Raw genomic sequence first — 25,566 nt, 5'->3', positions numbered from 1 at the left:
AAGGTAGATGAAAGTGTATGTGATTCTATTGCTGAGTTAAGGCTGAGTTGGGCTTCAGGTCACCACTTTTAAAAGACTGCCAAGACCTTTTGCTGACTGAACAAGCTCTTAATATTTTGCTTGAGGACATGAGAATCTGGTTGGCAGACCAACAGTGTAACTCTGCAGATGAGATGGGGAGAAAATGGGGTCTCTACTTAGCAAGCAGGGCATTGCTGCACAAGAAGGGGATACCCAGTGCTGCACATGGATAGAAGGGAACCCATGGTGGGCAGCCTAAACCACTTCAACAGAGTCCACCAGTAACAGGGGAAGCCATCAGTTCAGGTACACAGCCAGGATTAGGGGTTAGATGTTTTAAATGTAACCAGAGGGGCCATGTAGCATACAAATATCCACTGAAGCAAGGTGGGGAACAAAAGGTGAGGGTGCCAGCAAGTGGGAATAACAGTGTGACAGTAGTAAGTTGTATGGAGACAACATGTGTACCAAACTATCACTGGAGTTTGTATCCTATCTTAGTGGATGGAACACTGGTCACTGCTAAAGAGAGAGACAGCCTCTTGACACAACCATTGTGAATATTCCAGTGGTTAAAGAGGAGCAGTACTTTGCTTGGGCAGTCCACTCCAATCAGAGCTGTAGATGAAATCCCATTCCAAATACCTTTGACCATGGTTTGTCCTGAGTTGGAGGGTGAAAAAGGAAGCCAGCAGGTAGCTGTGTTTGAGGATATTCCTGCAGATGTCTTGTCAAGGAATGATTTGGATAATACAGTACCTTGTGTGCATGCAGTTACATGCAGTCAGGCATGTAAGTCTGGTAGGCTGCAGGAGACTCAGACAGACCCCACACCTGAATCTGGGGCTGGTGATGTGGCTATTTCAGGGAGGGAGCTACCTGTGGCAGTGAGCCTGAAAGTGAGCCACAGCTGCTGATAGTGATGTTTCCATGGACAGGGTGACTGCAAGGACAGAGGTGAGTGGTCATACCCAGGCTGACAGGGAGGCATTGCTGTCAGAAGATACTAGGCTTCCTGCGGAAGGGGAGCTGGGAGGGGTCATGAAATTACAATTGAGAGAGGTTCATCTTTCAGACCCTACCTTACGAGGCTTGAGGGAGGCAGATGAGGAAGCACCTGATGCTCAAGGAAAAGGGGAGTCTGTATACTGAAACATAGGGCTTATGTACAGAGAGTGGACCCCTAAGGGTGGGCTAGAGGATGAGGCACTATAGCAGTTGGTAGTGCCCAGAGCCTACTATCTGGCACTTCCAGCCATAGCCCATGATATTCCCTTTGTAGGTCATATGGGCATAAAGTACACCAAGAGATGTAGTATGCAAAACTTTTGTTGGTCTGGGATTGCAAAGGATGTAACAGGGTACTGCAGGACCTGTGAGCAGTGCCAAAAGGTTGGCAAGTCAGGTGACAAGGCAATGTTCTGTTGATGCCTTTGCCTGTGACTGAGAAGCCATTTCAGAGAGTAGCTATGGCTATTGTGGGGCCTCTGAGCACCCAAGTTCCACAGTGAAGAAGCATATCCTGGTAGTAGATTATGCTACTAGACACCCTGAGGCGGTGGCTTTGTCCTCCATTGAGGCACAGAAGGTGGCAAATGCTTTGTTAGAGATTTTCATCAGGGTAGGTTTCTTGAGAGAAATAATAACTGACTGAGGTGCCAATTTCATATCAGACCTGGCTGCTTGTCTGTGGAAGTGTTGTGGGGTGAAGCAACTAAAGACCATCCCCTACCACCCCAGACTAATGGTCTTGTGGAGAGGTTGAACTTTACACCAAAGACCATGCTACAGGTATTTGCAGACAAGTTTAGGAAAGAGAGTGGGACAAATATTTGCTCCATCTACCATTTGCATACAGAGAGGTACCCCAGGAATCCACATGTTTTTCACCTTTTGTGTTGCTGTATGGGCATGGGGTGAGAGGGCCTTTATATTGGACTCGTGATGAGCGGGAGGATGAGTGTGACTCCCACAAGGAGTCTGTTGTGGCATATGCCCTAAACCTCAGGACAAGGCTTAGGAAGCTCATGGGCTTGGCCCAGGAGAACTTGGCATGAGCTCAACAGCAGAAAAATGTCTGGTATGACAGAATGGCTCGAGTCCAACAAATTGCTGTGGACAGTAGGTTATGGTGCTCATTCCTGTCAGTCACAACAAGCTGCTAGCAGCTTGGGAATGACCCTTCAAAGTTGTAAGGAAGGTCAGTAATGTCAATTAATGGTAAACTTGCTAGGCAGGAGGCAGGGGCACAAACTGTACTTTGTTAACATAATGACGCCTCAACATCTCAGGGAGGTCCTGGGCAGACTGCAAAGGCCAGGCTTCACCATTAAAATGCAACAACTATAGTCCAAATATGGAAATGAAAATAAAAATGCAGATGTGTGTGGCACTGAAAGCAACCAGGCAGTAAAAAACACTGTTTTTTACTGTCTGTTGCTTTATTTAAGTGCCACAAATATCTGCATTTTGTTTTCAATTCCATATTTGGACTATAGTTGTTGCACTTGTTTGGAGTGTGGAGGTTCTGTCATGGTTTGTTTTCTAAGGCTTCACCATTAAACCCAGTGTCAGGTTGGTATGGCAGAGGTCTCCTACCTGGGACATATAGTGGTGTGTGGTAAGATTAGGCCAGAACCTGCCAAAGTGTGAGCCAGTCAAACGTGGCCTGTCCCAGTTATCATAAGGCAGGTGAGGGCATTCTTGGGGACAGAGGGGTACTATAGAAAGTTTGTTCCCAATTATAGTAAAACAGCTGCACCCCTTACAGATCTTGCAAGGAAAAAAAAAACAGATAAGGTAGTGTGGACCCCAGCCTGCAAGCAGGCATTACAAAAGCTTAAAGCGACTTTGGGAGGAACTCCTGTGCTAGCCAGTCCAGATTACAGCAATGCCAATGCAGGAGGTCTCTCAAGACAGGGTACAGGTTAATGTGTTCATGGACAGGTCCAATTCTCTCAAGCAATGTTTTTCCAGGGTGACTTGAAAAACTAGCTTGATTCTTCAAAGGGGAGGAGAGATGAGACAATGTGTAGCATTGCCGGCATAGTTAGCCGAGTTTTGTAAATAGTTTTGTAAATAATTTTCTGTCATTTGACTGTCACACTGACTTGTACAGATGCTTATGTTAAAAATGTATCAACAGTGTTATTATAACCGATTAAATGTTTGTTTAAGCAAAAAATTCTATAGTTTCAAATACTGTAATAAATCTTAGAAAAGCTCTGAGTCTGTACTCTACCAGAGTCATATGATCAAATGTGACACCATTCTGTAATCAGCGTTGAGGGGATGGAACTCAAAGATCAGCATGTTTTGTTTTCTTTGGAACTTAATATAAAAATGTACGACAGTATCACAGTCATTTCAGTTGTAGTCAATTAGAAGTTGGAAGATCATCATCTTGCCTAGTGGAAGTAAGCTTCTCAGCATCTCATCTTCCCTTGCTGAATTAATTAGCCAAGTATTGTTTTTATCTGCTTGAATCTGTCCACCTATGTTATTTTTATTTCTCCTGTGATTGAAACTCTGATATGTATTGTCCTTAAATATTTAATTTTCTCATGTTTTCTACTTTAATATGTATTATTAAATATTTTTATACCTTTATTGTGCCTGGTCTTTTAGACATTATAACATCTTGAGAGTACTTGTGCTTATTCTAGTGACACCCTGGCCACTCAGAAAAGCCTTGCTGCTTGGGTTACACTCTACCATTTGTGTTATTATTGATTTTACTCAGTATAATTGGATACCCTTGTAAGAGCCTGACAGTGACTGGCTGGTGGCAGCATCACTACCTTATTGTCCGGGCATAAGGGGGCACAGCTAGTAAATCTGTGCCAGGCTTTCCCAGATGTGTGTGTGTGTGTGTGTGTGTGTGTGTGTGTAAATCAAATACTCAGGAGTGGACGTGTTATTCACTTGGAACTGCTTTTGGAGGAAACTGTGCTTGATGCAGAGAGCTGCATTTGAAAATACTGAGTAAATCCATCCCTGTTTTGTGACCCGTCTCTCACTTGTGTCAGTGGCGAGGATTGAGGTCCCATGATTACTGGCCAGCAGTCATACCTGCCTCCAAGATGTTCAGGCAACTCATTTTTAATGTGGTTTCATCTTAGGATAGCAAGCATCAGCTCAGCTGACAATATATTTTTTCCTGGAACACATTATACACCTCTTGCTATGTTTTTATGGCGCAGTGGTAGCATTGTCACCTCACAGCAAGAGGTTTTCTGGTTCAATTCTCGGCTGAGGTATCTTCTGTGCAGAGTCTGCATGTCCTCCCTGCATTTGTGTGGGTTTCCTCCGGGTGCTGTGGTTTCCTCCCACGTTACAAAGACATGCTTCTGGAGCATTTCTCCCCAGGCCGCCTCTGAAAATTTGCTTCGTTCCAAGTCCGACTTTCCCGGTCAACAAATGTTAAATAAATAAATACATAAATAAAATTATTATTATTATTCAATGGGTTTGTAAAACCAAAGTACTAGAATTCTGACTTAAAGAAGAACTGTACCCAAAAATTGAACCCCTCCCCATTTTTTTTTAGCATATCTTGACCTTTTCTGCATTACTAACATCTACGTTCATAGGTTCATAGAAGGTTACTAGGCTAACTGTCATAGAGCCTTTACAAGCCTAGCCATATTTATCCCCAAGATGCCCCAGTTGTCAGTGGTTAGGTGAGTGAAGTTCGCACAGATAAGAGTCTATGGTAGTTAATACTGACTTCCTCTCAACAGTAGAGGCATGGGCACCACCCCAGGAGTGAATCTGCAATCATCCATCCATTGATCCAGGCTGCATTTGAAGAGGGTCATAGAGAGGCTCTGTTTCATGTGAATTAGAAGCTTGTTCCAGAGAAGTGGCACTCTCTGAGAGATGAATCTGTCTCTCCAGCATTACCTGTTCATGTCAGAGGCTAGGTTAATATCTCTAGAGCTACTGACCCTTGTGCAATTTGATTTATGAATGTGTAGCATTTCCATCTTGGCTTGGTCAGAGACCGTCCTGTAAGGCAGGCACAGATCACCCCTTAGTAACCTGTAGGAGACAAACTACAATGACAAGACTTTCAGTCTTTCTGCGTAAACTTGTTTTGTGTACCCTGTAATTGCTTGGCGAAAAACATCTGTGGTCTCTCCAGCAGTTGCAGGTGTCTGGTGAGGTACATGCAAAAGGGAGCACTGTACTCAATTATTGGTCTGATGAGGGCCAAATATAACGGAATTACAAACACCCTTAGATCTAGATGTGCTGCCTTAACTTGTAAGATGTGCCACATAAAAGGATTTCCTTACTACTATGGATACATGATGGTCAAAGTTCAGATGGCTATCAACCCGAGTACCCAGATCACGTATCACTGGGTCTTTACTTAATGGGGTGCCATCTATAATGCAATTATCAGGGATGTTAGCTTTCCCAAAGGGAATAATAATGCATTTTTTTGCATTTACCTTTAATACGTAGCTTTGACACCAATCATTTGTCTGCGTTAACCCTGCTTGCAGTATATTAACATCATTGCAGAACTCAATGATTGCTCCCAATTTGCAACAGTCAGCATATTTGATCAGCCACAGGCCACCCAAGTTTGCCTGGACTTCTGAGAAATAAATTCAAAACAATTAAGGTGCCCAGCACAGAACCCTGTGGTATGCCACTGGTGACTGGTCTTTTGCTAGAGGTGAAGTCACCCACTTTGACAGTATGTGTCCTGCTACTGAGCCAGTTAGCTAACCATCTGGTAATGAAGGGGCTAAATCCCAAATGGGAGAATTTCTCTATAATACCCGAGCAGAGGGACTGTGTCAAATGCTTTGGCTAGATCGAAACAGGCAGTATGCATTGCCTCTCCCTCATCCAGGGCCTTGATGACTTTCTCAAAGATGTCAACCATATTTAAAAGGCATGATCTACCTTTTAACGAGTCCAAACTGGGTTTGGTCCAGAGTTTGGAGATTACCTATATTCTTGTTAACAAGATCCATAATGACTCTTTCCATGGCCTTACACATGAGGCTAGTCAAGTTTATGGGCCTATAATTCCCAGGGTCAGTTGATGGTCCCTCTTTGTGCAAAAGGATTACTGTTGCCGTCCTCCATTCCACTGGAATACAGCCAGTTTGCAGGCTGTGGTTAAAAAGGGATTCAAGTGGGTCTGCTTGGTAGTTGTTTTAAAGGCAAGTTAGTATGTTGTCTGGTCCCACTGATGTTGTGTTTTTGGCCTTGGAGAGCACAGAGATAACCTGCTGTCTTGAGACAACAGGCTGAGGAATGGTGGCAGGTATACTTAGGGGGAATGAATAGAGGGGACAGAGGGGTGAAGTTTGCTACAAATCTGTCAGCAGGTTGGCTATTATGTCCAGTTGAGTATGGGTGTTGCCCTCCACAACCAGTTCAACAAATAGCTGGGTATTCCCTTTTAGATTTCAGACTTAGTTAAAGAATGCCTTGTGATTATCCTTAGCTAGAGAGGCTATTTTTACTTCATAATTAGCTTTGAAGGACTTTACAAGATCTCTGATTTGTTTGTTTAAGCTAGAGAGGGATTTCTTCATCTGCTGAGCCACTTCCCTCATGTTCTTGAACATTACTTTCTTTTTCTTGTTGCATAGCCTGTTTATACTAGGGGTCCACCAGGCTGGCTTGTTTTTTGGCAAGACTTGGTTTTAATCCTTACTCTGCATACAAAACCTTATATTTACTCAACTTGCTTTTTAAACCAACACATACAACTTATTCTACTTTTTTAAAATTCTCCTTTTTGTTTATAGTACTGTTTTATCTATCAACAATATATATCTATGTAGCTTACGTATTTTAACTACCCACATTCTCTCTGCTATTTTTATTGAAATGTATCTGTATTGCTATTTTTATTGATCGTATTCTTTGGAGCTTTTCTCCACGGTCCTCCGCTGAGAAAGGGCAACAGCTCAGCCAGACACCCCCAGTCAACAAATGTAAAATACATAAATAAAATAATCCGGTCAGGTACAGCCAATTCTATACAACTGCTTAAGTGGTTATAAAGGTCATTGGTGCACACCTCTGCATAGGAGTCCATGTTATCTGTGTTCGAGGGTGCTTTGAAACTTCTTATACCACCACTTAGTAGGAAGTAATTAGCTTTTGAAAAATTCTTAAGCGTTTTTGAACTCGATGAGGTATCTGGTCTTATAATTATAACAAATGACACTGATTTATGGTCCGATCTTTCCAGAGATGACATCACACAGGGAGAGTGCAATGCTCTCCCATGTTAGTGAGCACTATGTCCACTATGCCGTACGTGGCTGCTCTTATTTTCTAATTTATTCTGTAAAAGAGCTTGAAAGGGAGCTGCCATGGGTAGCATGACTTTGTTTTACAGTCAATGCCTTCGCCTCCCTGATGATATCTTACGAGGGGATGTGAGAAATTCCTATGATGAATGGATCATTTACTGTGCTGCTCGCTCTTAACAGCTTAGAAGAATACTGTAACTGCCTACTTTTGACTGTCAACATCAATCCGTATTATTCATTACTTTGCTTCCTCTGATTTTCTATTAGATGTCATCTCTGCCACATTTTAAGGAAAGCTTGAATGACGGGCTTGAAAATGTAGCAGAGTTGACTGTTCTTTCTGAAGTATTAACTAGTAGTTCATATGAGAGAATCTGACCCCTATGATTAATAGGTGCTACTTGAGCTGAGCTGGTTTGTGTTGCAGTCACAAATTTTAAGAATGTAGCTAGAATCAGCGTCTTTGATGCTAATCCTCCTTCCTCAACAAAACACTGTATACAATATAAAAATGCTATAACAAAATACCAAAAAAAACATGAGCTTTACAGAAAATACATTGTAGAAAAAAATGCAAAATCAAATACTGACAGAAAATCAGAAGAGTGAGATGAAAATATTTTTCTAATACATTTCAAGTGTACCTCGGCATGAGGAATAAACCTCATTTGGGGTCTTAAAAAGTTCATGTTCCTCAAAGTTCCACAATGAAAGGGTCTGCCACACATCCAGTGTTAGGAATATTTTAACTGCCATTCATGGTAAATAGAAATTAATTGTATTAATTCATTAAAAGATCTTTTTTATCAGTAAAACCAACATATTTTAGCCATCATATGACCTTCCTAGTTGAAGTTGTTAATAACCCGTTAGTATGTGTTCCACATTTTGCTCATTTGTTCCCCATTATGAGGGCTAGTGTTCCTCATTTTGGAGATGGGAGGTTGAGAGCTATGATTTCTCTCTCTGTGCCCCTTGGAGTTTGATTAAAGGGAAAAACAACACATTCATAGTAAGAAAAGGGCATCAAATTAAGTGTGGGTTGTGTTTTCTTGTTCATCTGCAACTGAAAACTAAGCCTGAAATACTTTCTTTTGTTCAGACTTTAAGCGTGAAATACTTACTTTTGTTCAGACTCCAGGTTATATTATTTATGTGATGTGTGATGCAGGCAATCTGATAAGGTACATTTAAATGCCATTAAGAGCCATTGTTTTCTTAATGGTTCTGTGGCTGGAATAAGTGATCTAACCCAATTACTCTGCCACTCTTAGCAGTCTTTGTGATGTAACAGATGAGGTAAACGTAGGAAAGAAAGGCAAACAGAACCAAGTTCAGACATTAAACAAATGCAATAATTATAGAATTATGCTTTATCTGTATGTGATGCGTTTAGTATTGAATTACAGGGAAGGAAAATCACTTTTGGGAATAAAAAGCTTGACATCTGGGTGGAGTTCTCCTTTAACAACTCCATTAAATCTCACACACGTAGTGGGAAGAACATCCAGCAATGTAAGAGCAAGCACTGTAACAATATAGTTAAACAAACAGCAAAAAGTCAAAATGTACTTTAAAGCAGTCTACAAACTCACTCATAGTCCAGCTTCGTAAATAAATAAACTGTAGCACATACTTCATTAATTTCAGTTTTCAAATACTTTTACGATGCCCTGAGTATCAAAACATTTTTAAAGCACTGAACCCAAGAAACAAACGAAAACTTATATACTTTACTTTTTTTTTCTTTCCTTTTAAGGAGACAGTAATATTATCCAATACATGATCCGTACTTAATCAATCCAATGGTATACATAATAAAAGTATTAGTCTTTGAATACACTGCTGCACAAGCACTGTGTGGAAAGAAAAAGACACAAGCTTACTGATATCTTTGTTACATACAAAAAAATAAACAGTGAAGATAAAGGTCTTTTAAACAAACTGAAGATGTAAAAAAAAATGCATCACATAATGACGAGGAGTGGGTAATCATCTAATTACTCTGGCAACATTTGTAATATTAGATGTAGTTCTCTTTACTGTGGCAAAATATTGAATTACTTCCGTTATTATGTAAGGCTTAATTATTTGTAGTTATTAAAATAGACAGGTGTTTCATATGATAATGTCAGGTTTAAGACAGATGCCTAACATGACAGTATCACTGATGGACTCTGTCCAGGACTAACTAGCTGGCAGCCAATCTCTTAGGTCATACTACTTGTACAAGTAAGTGACTATACAACTTATGCAGATCATTGTGCAGATTTTTCACATTTCTGCTTCTTCTTTTTCATTCACTCCAATAAACTCTTTGCCCAACATTTATAATGCTTTTCTCAAACACTGGAGCCTATTCTTAGGAACCCAATTTATCACAGTGTCTAAAAATAAGAAAGCAGGGAATTACATTTAACATACAGTGCAGGTGGCATCCTGTAAATATTTTGGTGCTGCTGCATAATTTCTGACCTAACAGCTGGGATATTATGGGACCAAATTAGATTTGTAATAAATACAATGTCTAACTTATTGTTTGCTAATTGTTGGCAGGATTATTTATTTTTTAAATTATATATTTTCCTTAAGTTCTGTCTTTTTTTTTTTTTTACTGTTGACAGTCATAACTACAAATGGGCAATACTGATCCAAGTCATTTACGTAAAAAGTAAATAAATATACTTATTTCATCTTGAAATTAAACTATACTCTACATAATGTTACTAAGTTACAGTTAAATTACTAAAACATCTCAAAATAGTGTAATGTTCAATGGTTTGTGCACAGGATAGACACCATGCAAACAATAATGTTTGAAAGGATGTTAATGTGTAATTAACTCATGCCCAGGGGTGTTAATTACACATTAACACACACCCTGGAGGGCATTATTGTGCTTAGAGAATGAGCGCTCTGTAAAATTGTTGTGTTTTACTTGCTTATTTATTTTTTTTTAATATTTTTAATGTAAAATAGCGCCTCTGCCTAATGTTTCAAACTTGCTGTAGTATATGTTAATTGTGTGGAGAAAGCATTTTACATCAAACATATATAAAAAATAATAAGCAAGTAAAACACAACAATTTTACATAGAGTCCATTCTCTCTCTCATACACACATGCAGTCTCTTCTGCTCACACACACACAATCAGTCTCAACCTTTTCCTATGAGTCTCTGCTGCTTTCATACATGCATTCAGTCACACAAGACCGCTCTTGCTTTCTCTCATACACGTACGTACACACACAAACACACACACACACTCCCTTTTTTTTGTTGTTTTACATTTTATGCTCGCTAAACAGTGGAACTTTTTTGCAGCCTGAGCTCCAGGGCAGCTTGATATGCTGGCGTGAAGCGGTGGACTTGTTTGTCATCAGGCATTACTTGTACATTAATACACTGCTGGAGAACATTCATTCTCCAATCAGGGTGTTGATGTACAGTTTGCCCATTCTCTAAATATTGTTAAACCATATGCTTTCTGTACCAGCGGTTTGACTTTCTCGGTCTCTGTGCACTATGTGACCCTGAGCAAGTTACTTAACTAGACAGTTAGTAACGAATTTAGTTAAGTTAGACTAAGTTAAGTTAGTACCTAACTAGACTCCTGGCTGAGCCTAAAAAAGTTCCCTGCAGATCAATACTCTCCAACTGTTAACAGATGCAAATAAATGAAGACAACTGATTTTGTAAAACAATAACATAATAGTGAGAAAGTTTTGTAAGTACTCGTTTTCACTTCTGCTCCTCTTACAGTTACTAAGAACATGTAAATGAAACTAATATATATATATAAGGCTTTAGTAGTTTTTTTCTTTATAGAAAAAAATATTCATTGTCCCCCTTCATATAGATAAGGAACCTCATCTGATATAACCAATTTTAGACCAATCACCATATTACCCCCTTTGTCTAAAATTCTGGAGAAGTGCATTCACAAGCACCTTCTTCAACATTCATGAAAAGCTCCTGACGCCCACACAGCATGTTTTTAGCCCTGCCCATTGCAATACCACTGCCATATTAACTTCACAGATATTATTAACAAAGCCAGACACAAAGGCAAACTTGTTTCCTCTGTATTCCTTGATCTTTCTACAGCTTTTGATCTAGTAGTCTCGCACCAAAAGCTCCTCTACAAACTGTCTTCCCTCGGGCTATCACAACCCTACTCCAATTGTTTAACAACTACTTAACTGACGGATACCAGTATGTTAAATTACATTCCACTTTTTCTTCCTTTCTTCCTTCTTGTTAGTACAGGTATGCCACAGGGCTCCACTCTTGGCCCTCTACTCTAATATATTCACTAACAACTTTCATAAATCCCCTCAGCATGCTTCCCTCATACAATACACTGATGATTCAACCCTAACATGAATTACATCCTCAGAGAATTACTCAAGAAACCTTTAACTCTGTTGAAAGTAGGCTATAGGATAATCACCTGCTAATAAATGCCAAAAAAACTAAAATTATCTTTCTTTTCCAAAATCCAATCTCCATGAAAAAAAACCTAAAATTTCAATAACATGGCTGAAATTACCCCACAAAGAACTTGGCATGACATGACAATCAACAACAATCAAATTCAATTTACGTACTTACAACAGCATCAAGAAAATCATAAAAAATAGGCACCCTACATACAGTAAAGACATTTTTTTTACACACTCTGCCAGGGTAACTCTAGCTACCAATTACCTCAACCTCTCTCTTACATAAAGACCTTATCACGATCAACCTACAAGACTCACTTAATTCTAAGCTTGAAAAGAGCTATAACAAAGTTGCCAGATTTGTTTGCAACAAACCCTACCACAACCACTACTATTTAGCACTGCAAACATTTAAATGGCTAAAGCTTCTTCACCAGGTATCTCATACTCAGCGCATCTTAACCCATAAAATCATACATATCCCATTTGCCCGCCCAGTAATTAGACCTCTGCTCCAACTGCCTATCAACTATAAACCACAAGGGGCTGAAGGAGTCAGTCTCTATTCCTATAATGTAGCTAAAACTTGGAATAAAATTTCTATATCAATCAAGTCTACCACACACCTTCGTATTTCAAGCAATTACTAAAACACCTCCTCTATGCCTCCTGGCTTTCTCCCTGCGCTTCATCTGGGACATAGCTATCTTAACATCCTTCATCACACCTTTCTTATATCTCCCCTTAAAGCATTAAATCACCTAGCTTGCTTATCCCCTTCTAATACCTCACTCTTTTATATTTCTTAAATTACCCTACCTATCTTACACACCACTCTTCTGTCTGTAAAGTGTCAGTACAAAGCTTGTAAATTAAATGTTTGTGAATATCAGGGGATTCCAAGATGATGGTCATCCTGTGAACACTTTTTCCATGAGGCTCCTATCTAAAATAACTATGAGCTTTAAACCATTCTTTCACAACCTAAAGCCAGATCCTAGCTTTTCTCATTTCTGCAATACATTTTCATCGATTTTGAGGTCTCCTGGCTATATTCTGTGAGCATATATTTCACTATTAAATCTCAAGAATTCCCCAGAGCTACTTTTAAGTGTATTTTCGAGGCCTGAATGGGCACAACACAAGCTGGAGGTAAATATAAGCTGTTTCCACTGCCAAACTATGTCGAAGGAATCCGATACCATAGAGACACAAACCAGCAAAACTAAACTGTCTGCAATAGCTTCCCCTGAAAATGAAATAATTTCTAAAAGACAGAAAATTAAACAATTAGATGCTTCAAAATCCAGTGCTAAACAAAAGTTGGAGGCCAACATCCACATGGAGGATTTGAAGGAAACCTTGTTACCATTGCAGCTATCTGTTCAAGATTTCTCTGCGCAGCTTTCAGGTTTTGGCAATAAATTGAATCGGGCTATGGAACGTATGAACAGATTGAACAAACTACCAAAAATAATGAGATGCAGATTACACTACTAAATAAGCACCAAAAATACCACTCTAACTGAAATCCAACAAAAACTTCTTGATTTAGAAGCCAGGAGCAGAAGGAATAATGTTATAGTAAGAGGTCTACATGAAATATGCCAACAATCAACTAACTGAGACCTTGCTTCAATTTCTTAATTTTATTTTAAAATCTAGTGTGCATGACAACAGCATTATAACTGAGAGAGCACATCGAGCTTTACGTACCAGACAACTGTCTAATGTTCCGAGACAAATCTACATCAAACTGCTAAATTTTCAGGATGTCCAGAGAATCCTTTCGGAGGCTAGAAAACAGAAACTAATCTCCTGGAATGGTCATAAAATAACTGTCGCAGGATCTCCCAATGGCCATTAAAGAAAGGCACCACAAACTCTTCCCTTTCTGCGCTGATCTCATTAAAAGAAATGTTAAATTCCAAATACGGTATCAGCTTTACATATAATGATAATAAATATACTGCTGACTCACTTAAAGATGCTAAAGCCATCTTTTTGACATGTTTTGGAAAGGCCCCGGAAGCTTAACTCTTTCGTGAGAAGGTAATGCTCTGCTTTTCTCACCGGAGGTTGTCACTAACCTCATAGACTATTTCTGATGCCAAAATAGCCCTTTTTTGTAGAATGCTGAAGATTTAAATCTTTTCATTTATAAAAAAAACCGAACCGCATCCAACGGTCCTGGAAGTGCACGCCAGACAGGAAGTACCCCCTCTAGGAACATATCTGCTGGCTTTCGTGTAGGGTAGGATAGCTTCTATGATACAACCGCTTGCTTCCAGCTATAGGTCTGCTTATGGACTGTAACTACTGTTTTAAACGATTGTCTGCATGATCCAAACAAAGAAATTTGATTTTCAAATGGCTACAGTGTGATCGCTGGCGCTCTGGATTTAAGGATTGCAGCCTACACAAAGGCAGACTTTGAACTGGTGCTTTGGATTGAGCAAAGTGAGTTCCCTATTAACACCTGGAAGGTACTTTGGGTAGGGAACCCACGCCTTCTGCTAAGGAACTACAATTACAATCAGATATTTAAAACAAATGACTGTCAAGAGATATCTATAAGGACGTTAGCACATAAATATGTCAAGCCTAATTTCTGTTTGTATGTAGGTAGAAACCTTCATGTTTTGTGGTTACTAAAAAAAATACATAACTATTTAACATGCTGCACAAATGGTACATAAGGAAGAATCAGTACTCCTACATGTAAGGACATTTTATATATATATATTTATATATATATATAAAAAAAATGTAGTGCAGATGCTGCTTCCATTTTTATTTTACCACAAGGGGCTCTAGCAATGTTGCTGTGGGGCATATTGGTATCTAGGTAATTATTAATCAGGTTGCAGCCTTTTTGAATTTTAGCCCTATGTGTGGTAGCACTAGCATTCAGCAGTATTGCAGCTTTTTTGTTTAGATATAATCATATCTTATTTTCAAGGTAAGAGTTCATGGTCTGGCACACCAGGTATACATGATTATATGCACGCACATTCATTTATACGGAACTTTTGGGTCTTATGCTTACGTAAATGTGTTCTGTATTAAAACAAAGAGAATATTTATCCTAATCTGATGCTTCTGTTCCCGTAGTTTGTTAGGCTAATTCTGAAGGGTTAGATAAGCATTATTTAAACTATTTTTGAATGCTTTCTGGGGCTAGGAAACTTTTAGATCAAGCTTGCTCAATGTATTGCTTATATCATATATTCTAATACAGAAAATCATTTTGTTATATTATATATCTGTTTCCACATCTCTGACATATAATTGTAAATATGTCTCCGGTTATAGTGCTTTTTCTTTTCAGCAGCTATTGTAGTGTCATTAACTGGAATATAGCTGAATTATCTGTACTCACTGATTTAATGTGATGGTTGTTTTAGCACCATACCTATTTGAATTCCTTCTTTTAGGAGAGAATAGCCATATTGGTAGAAGGGTAAAAGGGTTTGAAATATTGGTGATTACTTTACTCGGTACTTGCGTATTATCGCAACCACATTCTGAACAGAAGCGGCTCATTTCCAAGCCATGCTCTGTCAGGAATGTGTCATATATAGGTCGCCAAGTTTTTGAAAATAAGTTGACAAGTAAAAGTTGAGAAATTACTTGTTTTCTTCAGAAAAGTAAAGTAGTCAGTGCCTGTCATATGTTTCAAGTGCCCGCAATTTTGCATTTACTGTAGTTATTACTATTTAGAGAATGCATACTGAAACAAAACAAATTGTTATGCTCATTTTGTAAGTGAACTACTATCATCTTTACAAATCGTCCTTTTATTTTAACTGCACATATATACCTGAAACTCCTTGAGCCAAACCACCCCAAAGTGAGAAATTACTTAATTTTTTTCAGACAAGTAAACTAAGGCCCACCTGTCAAAAAATTCAAGTCTCCGGGATTTTGCATGTAAGCATTGGTCTTCAGAGAATGCCTGCCGAAACAAAACACGTTGTTTTATTCACCTTGTAAGTGAACTAGTTTAATATTTCCACATCATCTAAGTGCACCTATATAAGTGAAACTCCTTGAGCCAAGCCACCCCATTTCAGGGACTACCCCTCGGCTTTTCTCTTTTTCTTTTTGGAGATGGGTGAATGTGTACAGCTTACACCTATGGGCCATGGGTCCACACATGGAAATGCCCCCGGATATCCGTTGAAGAAACATTTTAACGAAATACATTTTCACTGCTATCCTTGTAACATCTGTCTTGAAATGTTTTCTAAAATACATTTGAATGTATTTGGCCCAGAAAAAATGTACTGCTCATGATGAAACTGGCCTGTGAACACATACTTGAAATGTGGTTGCGATAATACGCAAGTACCCTTTACTCTTAGGTTAGACAATCCCTCAGTATGATACTCATACCAATATTTCGGCTTGTATAACTGTATTTTATCACATTCTTCCTTCTATTTGGGGTAAGTGGATAGGCACAGCGTTGTTGTTGGAAGAGTGTTATAGGGCCACTGTAAATATGCTCCCTTATGTATTTTTATCTCCTATTTCTGTTTTTAATATGCTTTTTCCTTTGGAACCTTGTAATCCAAAACTATCACATTTCCTTAACAGAAACTGCTGCTCTATTTAAGCTCTAGTTGGGAATGTGGATCATAGACTCCTGGAATGTGAGGGGGTTGCAGGATACAGATAAGAGAAATTTACTAATGCATCTAATTTTCAAATCTGAGGCACACACATGTTTTTTGTAGGAGACACACATGCTGAGTGAGGACTGGAAGGGAATCTCAAATAAAAAATGGATTAAAGAAATAATTACAGCTGGGGACAACTCAAAGTCAAAGGGGGTAGCCATTATTATAAAAATTGCTTCAGATAACAATCCTAAACCAATTCTCGGATGAGAAGGGTAGATGGTGTTATTTTATAACTACTAATCCTATTAATAAGAAACAAACCCTTTTACTCACTGTTTATAGTCCCTGTCAGAGGCAGCAGGATTTTATCGCACAAATCCATAACATCTTGCGAAACTTTCCTGACCATGAACTTATATTGGGTGGTGACTGGATCTCGGTCATTAATCCGGGGATTAATTGTACTAGTAACTCCTTATTCCAAAATTTGCAAGCATCAATTGCCTTAGGTGAACTAATGACTGACTTATGCCTGATTGACCCGATCTCTTTTGGTGAAGGGCAGGAGAGGAAAGGTATTTATACTTACTTTTCTAAATGTCACAATACCTGGTCTAGAATAGATTTCCTTATTTCGGAATCACTGGTGGAAGGAGATATTAAATACCAGGCAGAACCAAGACATTTCTCGGATCATTCTAAAATTACTTTAAAACAACTTTCACCCAATAAGTTAAAAGGGTGAAAAGCTCTAACTGGTCTTTGAATAACAATCTATTATATAATTCAGAGATTGTTCGGGAAGTGTCTAGCATTTTAGCACAGCTAAACAGTAGCACTGAGGATATAGACATTTCTTATGACATTCAATGGGCAGCTTGTAAAACGCAGATTAGGGGAATCCTTATTCAGAAAGCTTCCTATCTTAAAAAGTTGCATCAGAAAAAGAAAGAAAATTATTAGCAGACTTATTAGACCCAGAAGAGAAGTACCAAGATAAATCTGATCCTAATACTGAAAGCATGATTAAAAATACTCAGAGACAATTATATGAATTGCATCAGCAAAATTGCTCTATATATGAGTCGAAATGTACAGCTAAATACTCGGAGTGGGCACAATTACCTTCCAAAGCCTTAGCAAGTATTATTGCAAATAAACAGGAAACAGGTAGAATTTCACTTCTTCACTATCAGGATAAGATATTTAAAACAGACATTCAAATACTTGAGATATTTCACCTGATCTACTCTGAATTATACAGCATGATGACTAACAACCCTCTGCTGATGACATAACAGAATCTTTTGATAAAATAACATTCCCTAAATTAAGTAAACAGAATGTGGAATACCTAGATGCCCCCCTTTGCTTGCTTTGCAAGAAGTGACTGATGCCATAGGAAGACTGATGAAAGGGAAAGCACCCGGCCTGGATGGATTCACCTCAGAATTCTATAAGACTTTTATAGTTTCCATGTTACTTATATTATTGAAAGTATACAATCATATCAAAACTTATGGTATATCTAATTATCACCTTAATAATTCCAAAACTGTCATACCTAAGAACCCTTTAGATAGATCTAATCCACATAATTATAAACCTATATCCCTATTAAATGTGGATATTAAAATTCTCTCTTCAATTTTAGCTGAAAGATTGAAAAAAAAAATCATGCCTCACATAATTTCCCCGGAACAAACAGGTTTCATGACGAACAGACAAACGTGGGACAATACCCTAACACTATATGCTATGGTACAACTTAGCAGGAGAAATTATAGCCCTATATATGGGCTAATACTTGATGCCTGTAAGGCTTTTGATACGGTGAATTGGAAATTCTTATTTACAACCATGTCTCATTTCAATATCCCTAAAAGCCTTATCAACACTATTGAAAACCTGTAAAGCAAAACTTATACCTATCTTTATATTAATAAGACCCTATCTAAACCCATCCAAATACGGAATGGAACGAGACAAGGATGCCCCCTGTTGCCATATCTTTTTTTTAACTTCTATCTTGAGCCCCTACTTCTCTCAATATCCCAAATCACATTTCATTCTATTCCTAAAACTTTAAATATCAAGACAAGCGTATCGGCTTACACAGATGATCTAAACATCTATTTTGAATGTCTCACTTCAGACATTAGGAGATTAGCGGATACAACAGACTCCTTTTCTGGAGTTTCGAACTATCTAATAAACCCAAAGAAATCACTGATTTTCCCTATAAACAATTCAGGTCATAAAGAATATTTGTTCGCTGAATCCCCTTTCAAAATTAATTATTCCCTTAAATATTTGGGTATACATTTTGATCATAATTATCAATCTATGTACCAGAATAACCTATTGAAGGTATGGACAGGTATTTTACAGGACTTGTATGTGTGGCAACAATTACTCTCCCCTGTCCAAAGTTGTAAGTATATGGATGAATGTCCTACCTAAGTTACTTTATCAATTTAATACTTTAAATCTAACCATCCTAAATACTTTCTTTCAAAGGATTAACAAAGAGTTGGCTAAGTTCATATGGTTCCCTAAGGTGACTAGAGTAAGTTATCAGAAATGATGCCTTCCTAAACTAAAAGGTGGTCTAAGCTTGCCTGACTTTCGTCTTTATTATTTGATAATATGTGCTAGTAGGGTTATATGAATCTCCACTTTCTCTCAGGTAGATAAAGTATGTTTCCCTCAATGGATCAAACTCTGGCATAGACACCGGACTACTATCAATATTAACCCTATAGCCTTGCCTTTCTTATCACTTAAAAGCCTAAATTCTATTCCCATTCATACCATTATGAAGCAAAGGGTTAAAGACTTCCAGAATCTAATAAAGTTCATGGAGTTAGAGAATACTCTTCACTTATTACAACCAATACATATAAACCCTAATATTAGGTTAAATAACAAAATGATTAATTTACTTGAGTACCCCTTAATAAGAAATTGTACTGTTTGGGATATATATATATATATATATATATATATATATATATATATATATATATATATATATAGACAAAAGGAGAAATCACCGAGTGAACTAAAACTCTGTCAGAAGTACACTATCCTCCATCAAATCACATAACTCCTAACAGCAGTAGTGACAGATGAACCAAATTTTGAAAATAACATCTCCGCTACTTTGGAAATTATAAAAAAAGGTCTATCCAGAAGTAAAAACAGGATATCTAATACTTATTGATGGCCTCCAAGCGTCAGAATGCAATACTTTTTTCCAACTACTGGAACCAACAGGATAGCAATCTTAGTAAAGACCAAAAACTCGCAATAGAATTAACTCTTAAGTTTTCTCCTTTTAAACAGTTGATTTATACACAACTAATGAGAAATAATAATGCTTATTTTACACCATGTATCTTAAATAAATTTAATTCCACTACATCCCCATCATGTCCTTGCTGCTCCTTTCCTCAAGCAAACTTGCTGCATATTCTTTGGTTCTGCAGTCCCCACACATATAAACTTTGGTGCTCCCTCAAAGTTAGATTAGAAAAGATGGGTTATCAAAAATCGACCTTTTCATGGGAACTAGCAATCCTGCATGTCACTGATCTTAGGTTACCCAGATTTAAGCTTCATGCACTCATCATTTTATGTTTACTGACCAAATTCTACATAACTAGAAACTGGTTAGATCGCACTAAACTTTCTTGGTAAAAAATTTTCATTAATAACCCAAATAAGTGAGTATACTGCAAGGAAATATGGATGTCTTTCAGGGAGATTAGAAAGTGTATGATCTAATATCCAAGATGCTTCAGTTTCTCAACCTGGCTAGCCTGATCTACCTCCTTGTATGTTTGGGTCTTTGTTACAGAATTACTTGACTCCTTTCTATGGAAATCAGAGTAGCACCGCCTATATAACCTTTGGGTAATCTTTTCTTGTGTGTGTGTGTGTGTTACAGAATTACTTGACTCCTTTCTATGGAAATCAGAGTAGCACCGCCTATATAACCTTTGGGTAATCTTTTCTTGTGTGTGTGTGTATATATATATATATATATATATATATATATATATATATATATATATATATATGTACACATACATACATGTACACACACACACGTTTGATAATCTTGACATAGTTCTTCTGTTTGTTCCCCCTCCCCCTTTTTCTGTTACAGCTTATGTTATGACTACAGTATAAATGTACATATTTATGACGTACCGGTTTCACTTTGTACTTAATTTTGTTTTACCTTGATTGTATTGTCATGCCATATTGTTTCATTATCCTTTTTTGTAAAATTCAATAAAAAGTTATTTGAAAAAAAAATGGTTGTGAATATCAATACAAATTTTACTATACTGATTATTATACTACATATACACCAAATCTGTATTATAACATTTGTTATTGTAAATACTGATTGCATTAAATATGATACCTTGGAGCTTTTCTCAAAAAAAAAAAAAAAAAAAAAAAAAAGGCACCTGTGCCCAGTCAGACTTTCCCAGTAAACAAAGGTCAATCAATAAATAAATGGTACTGTGGATTATTTACATAAGACGCAGCCTTAGACATAGTTCAATTCATCATTAACGAACACTAAAGAAACCAATAATGTCAGGCCACAGAAGTATATGCATGGATGATCAGTACATCTGTACACCTGTACTAAATCAGAACAAGCAATTTCCCTGGGAAACTCGAAAAAAAAATACAGCATAAACATAGAATCCAAAGCCGTCAAGTCACATCCGACTCCTGTAGTGACCATATGAACAGCCATCATCCACAGGGTTTTCTACACAACACATATACACCTTTGGGTAATTCAGAGTCACCAATCCACCTACCACATGTTTTTGGGAAGTGCAAGGAAAAAGGAGTATCCAGGGAAGACCCACATAAACACAGAGCTGATATGCAAACTCCCCAAAGAAGGCAGACCCATAAACAACAGAATTGGAGAACCTCTTTCTGTGACTACATAAACTTATATCAACTAAAAAAGATATTTTATTTCACAACAGTGTAATCCATACTGTCGAAACAGACACAAGGTAAGACTGAAATGATAATGTCAAAAGGAGATGTACAGGGTTTTCAGCAAGCCACTAGAAGTGGAAGTGATAATACGGTAAATGGAGGTAAAGTAAGATAGGCATTGAGAAACTCAGTACATCAAAACTGTTCAAAATAAGCAGTAATGCAATTTTCACCATTTATCAGTATTTACTTTAAAAATGCATGCATTATCCTTTTCAGGGTCACAAGGAAGCCAAAGTCTACTCCAGCAAGTAGTGGGTGTAATGCAAAGAAACAGCCCTTAAGTGGGATACCAAGCCACTGCAGGATGCTCTTTCATGTCCACACACATCATACAAGCATATCTACGAGCAATTTAGATCTCCATGTCTTCAGCATGCGTAAGGAAACTGCAGACCATAGTGAAAATCAATAAGGATACAGAAAGATTATGTGGCATCTGTACAGTAAGCATTTCAGCTAAGACATCAACAAGAAAACTAAACATTGTGAGGTAGCAATGCCACTACATGCAAAGGCATGGCCAAGCATACATAAAATATTTTTTAAGCCTTATTTTTACAGGATTTGACTGGTAATCACAGCTAAGACTGCACATCCAAGATGTTCCCAGTCAGCTCCATTATTCATTTAATTATTTTTTTCCCCATTTAATTATTTTCATATACAGGAAAAACTATTTAGAAAACTGATATACAATAAACAGATTTCCACTCAACACTACTGAACTGTCTGTTGTGGAAGTTAGGGGTGCAACACTTGGTGAAAAGGGGGGCTACTTTCTTGGATGGCAGTGTGTACCTTGGTGCACACTTTAAAAAAAAAAAAACCCTGGCTGCATCACTGTGCTATCACACACACTTCTTAACTTCTTACTGTATAAATGTGTGTGTGTGTGTATGTATATATATATATATATATATATATATATATATATATATATATATATATATACACATATACATACACAAATATGCACACACACACATGTGTGTGTGTGTAGATTTATATACCTAGGGAGGATGCGAGAGGGAGAAACTGGGAGAGAGGTAGATAATCTGACTGGGAAGGAAACTTGCCTATATCTATCTCGGACATCAAAGGCATATAAATAAAATACATGTATGCAATTATTGGTAAGGTTTATGGATGTGGTGAGAGAGGACATGCAGGTGGTTGGTGTGACAGAGCAAGATGCAGAGGACAGGAAGAAATGGAAACAGGTGATCCGCTGTGGCGACCCCCAACAGGTACAGCCGAAAGAAGATGATATATGCAATTATAACAAGTGTGTGTCTATGTGTGTGTGATTATATATATATATATATATATATATATATATATATATATATATATATAAACTTGCCTATATCTATCTCGGACATCAAAGGCAAATAAATAAAATACACGTATGCAATTCTAACAAGTGTGTGTGTGTGTGTATATATATATATATATATATATATATATATATATAAAAACACACACTCACTTTAAAATGTTAGCTTCCCTTGCCCATTGCCTGCAACTACTTAAGCCTATCCAAACACTGGAGATTATGAATGTACATTCGTAAGTCTTGTCTGTTTGTGTCTTTCGGCTTTCCCGGTTAGGGGTCGCCACAGCGGAACTCCGGTCCGCCAATGACTGGCAGTAGAATTTTACGTACTGGCTTGCCGGGTCTAACGCACAACCTTCAGCGAAGGAACGCCCATTCACTCATGTCGCCACACAGAAGACGCTCTAACTGAGAATCGAACGGGCAACGACTAACTGTGAGGCGACAACACTACCGCAGCACCATCACCGCAGTCCTTCTCTGTCACTGTCAAAAATACAAACCAGCAAGAGCAAATAAATGACAGCTTATGTTGTAAATAAATTAATAAACAAAAGGAAATGTGGACCTTGCACTCAAATGCAATCAGACTATGAGCAAAACAGAACACTGTACGAAGTTATTATTCCACCCACAGACAGGCAACCTAGTAACTACAGTAAATAAACATAATGTACTATTTATTTAGTCCATCTAAGGACATCAAGCAAATGCTGCTTTGACCTGTGTGAGTTCACCTAGCTTCGGGCATCAAGCATGAATTATGCCCCACCCAGATATTCTTCACATACAATTCACTATACAATTTGTCCAAGCTCTTAAAGCTGTATGAAAAGCCAGCCTTCGGATAAACTGTATTGTTCGAGGGGCATCAAATCTCATACACCAACGTACTCATACGCGGCATCCTCGAAAACACGCTCAATCAGAACACATGCAGCAGCACTGCACAGGTCAGTGTACCTCAATCTAAATTTACATCAGTATATATTACATCTTGAATTTGAAAAAAAAAAGTTACTCCACTACAGAAACGAACGAAAACTAAACAAAACAGCCACTACAGCCAAAGGCACGGATCATTGTTAATATTAGTTACCGATCTAAAACTACAGAGAGAAATCAGTAACGGGACGGTTTTACACTGCTGTTAAATTATTAAAACCATACCCATCACAACGCAGATAACATCCAGGACAACAAATGGGATTCTTGTCGTGTCAAACATTATTCCTGTAGATTTGTTTTCCTTCACCCTTTATTTCCGAAAATAATTGTAGCCAGTGTGAAAATAGTGACCCGGTGAATGACCTTAGTGTACTCTAACAGATAGGGACATGCAGAATTTCCAATAAAATACTACAAGGAAAGTAATAACAGATAAACGAAAGTCCAACTGGTCTTCGCAAATCCAACTACGGAAAATAATACGAAACTCAACTGACAACGATCCAAAACAAGATATCAAAGTAAAAAAAAATAAATTGTATAGAAAAAGCGTTCTACCCACTAAGCGGACTTTAAAAGCTACGACGCCCTGTAAATAAGATTAATAAAATGGTCACTATCGTTTTCCTCTTTAACCGGCTGCAGTTGACAAATTCTCAGAAGACTTCAGATTTTGAGTACAGTGCAGTGTAAACCGCCCAACTCACTAGTAACTGCAGCTACTAGGGCCTCTCTTAACAAGCATCAAATGCCGTCAGACTTTTTGTTAAAATGACACGTGAAAGAGGAGGAGACATCTGTGGAGGTTTGTCTGTTGGTACGTACTTGCTTGTGAAGAGTACACAATTGTGCTTATAAAGTCGTAGTGTCAGTTCATGCTTCGTAGACCATTTGTACTTCAGGGAAATTAACTCTATGTTATGAACTTAACGTTTTTATCTTTGCAACGAATTGTTTTATCTTTACGTTCCGCGTGTGTATATACGTAGGTATGTATGCCGGAGAGCACCAAAGGGATAATGGTTTCTTGGGGGATGTTCTGTGCTTTAGGCACGTCCGTAATTTTAGCTCTGAATTTTTGCTCCAGTCTGACCATTTTTTTAGACAGGGTGGTGGATTAATCATGACTTTTATTACTTTAGAAAATATCTGTTAATTCACATCCTCTTTTTCCGTTAGCCTTTTTGTTTTATTTTTGCTCAGTTTACCTCCACTGACTGCATGTTGACGATCATGAGTCCGTCATCACCAGTCAACTTATCTGATGGTCCTCTGAGGTTACTGTTGCTGCCTGTATGAATTACATATGAGGTATTTACAGGGCTGGTATTAGTATTTTGAGGGCCCCATGGGCACTTCTAATCTAAGTATCACACTGTCACCTCCACCCTTCTTAAGCAACCTTTTAGCTCACACTGCAAACTTTTAGGAAAAGCACGCACAGACTGAGTTGTACGTACAATGTTCTTTATATAACAGTCCTGTATACACACTACGTTGGCCCATCTCAAAGGAGCATTCACAGTTATTGGGATTTAGCCGCAACAGTAATAGTACAGTGTTGAACTTGGGTGAAATGGTGCCCTAGGTAGTGTCTACAGTTTCAACCACCTACACACATCCTCCAGTGCTACCCTCTGATGTTCTTCGTGGTTCACTGTTACAGTCATTACTGTAGGGTTCTTCCTGCTCGCAGCATCCCTCGATCGGCCAGAGTCCCAAAGTCAGGGCAGACGTCGGCTGAAGTCGCTCCTTCCCTGACGTCAGTGCGCCAGGGGTATAAAGACCTCAGCCGACGCCATTTTCCCCAGTCTTTCTTGCCGTGCGGTGCCCGTTGCAAAGCAGCTCG

At 38.2% G+C, this 25,566-nt stretch overlaps 1 protein-coding gene across 3 annotated transcripts in view; it reads right to left on the bottom strand.

Annotated features, from left to right (window-relative positions):
• PLPP1 (phospholipid phosphatase 1) overlaps positions 1 to 24,462 on the bottom strand; it is a 1,366,516-nt gene extending 1,342,054 nt beyond the window's left edge. For 2 of the 3 annotated variants that reach the window (XM_044063927.1, XM_044063926.1), the window contains exon 1: positions 23,940 to 24,462. Coding sequence is in view for 2 of the 3 variants with exons in the window: in XM_044063926.1 (XP_043919861.1) it covers positions 23,940 to 23,997 (58 nt within the window). In the remaining variant the exon portion in view is untranslated. The remainder of the gene's footprint in view (positions 1 to 23,939) is intronic. The other variant, XM_044063924.1, reaches the window with a different exon arrangement.
• Between the last annotated feature and the right edge of the window lie 1,104 nt (positions 24,463 to 25,566).

This window comes from Protopterus annectens, chromosome 2.part2, assembly GCF_019279795.1.
Source record: "Protopterus annectens isolate FY-2018-M chromosome 2.part2, PAN1.0, whole genome shotgun sequence".
Lineage (NCBI taxonomy): Eukaryota > Metazoa > Chordata > Ceratodontiformes > Protopteridae > Protopterus > Protopterus annectens.
The sequence above is the reverse complement of the archived record's forward strand: the minus strand, read 5'-3'. Positions and strand labels throughout refer to the sequence as shown.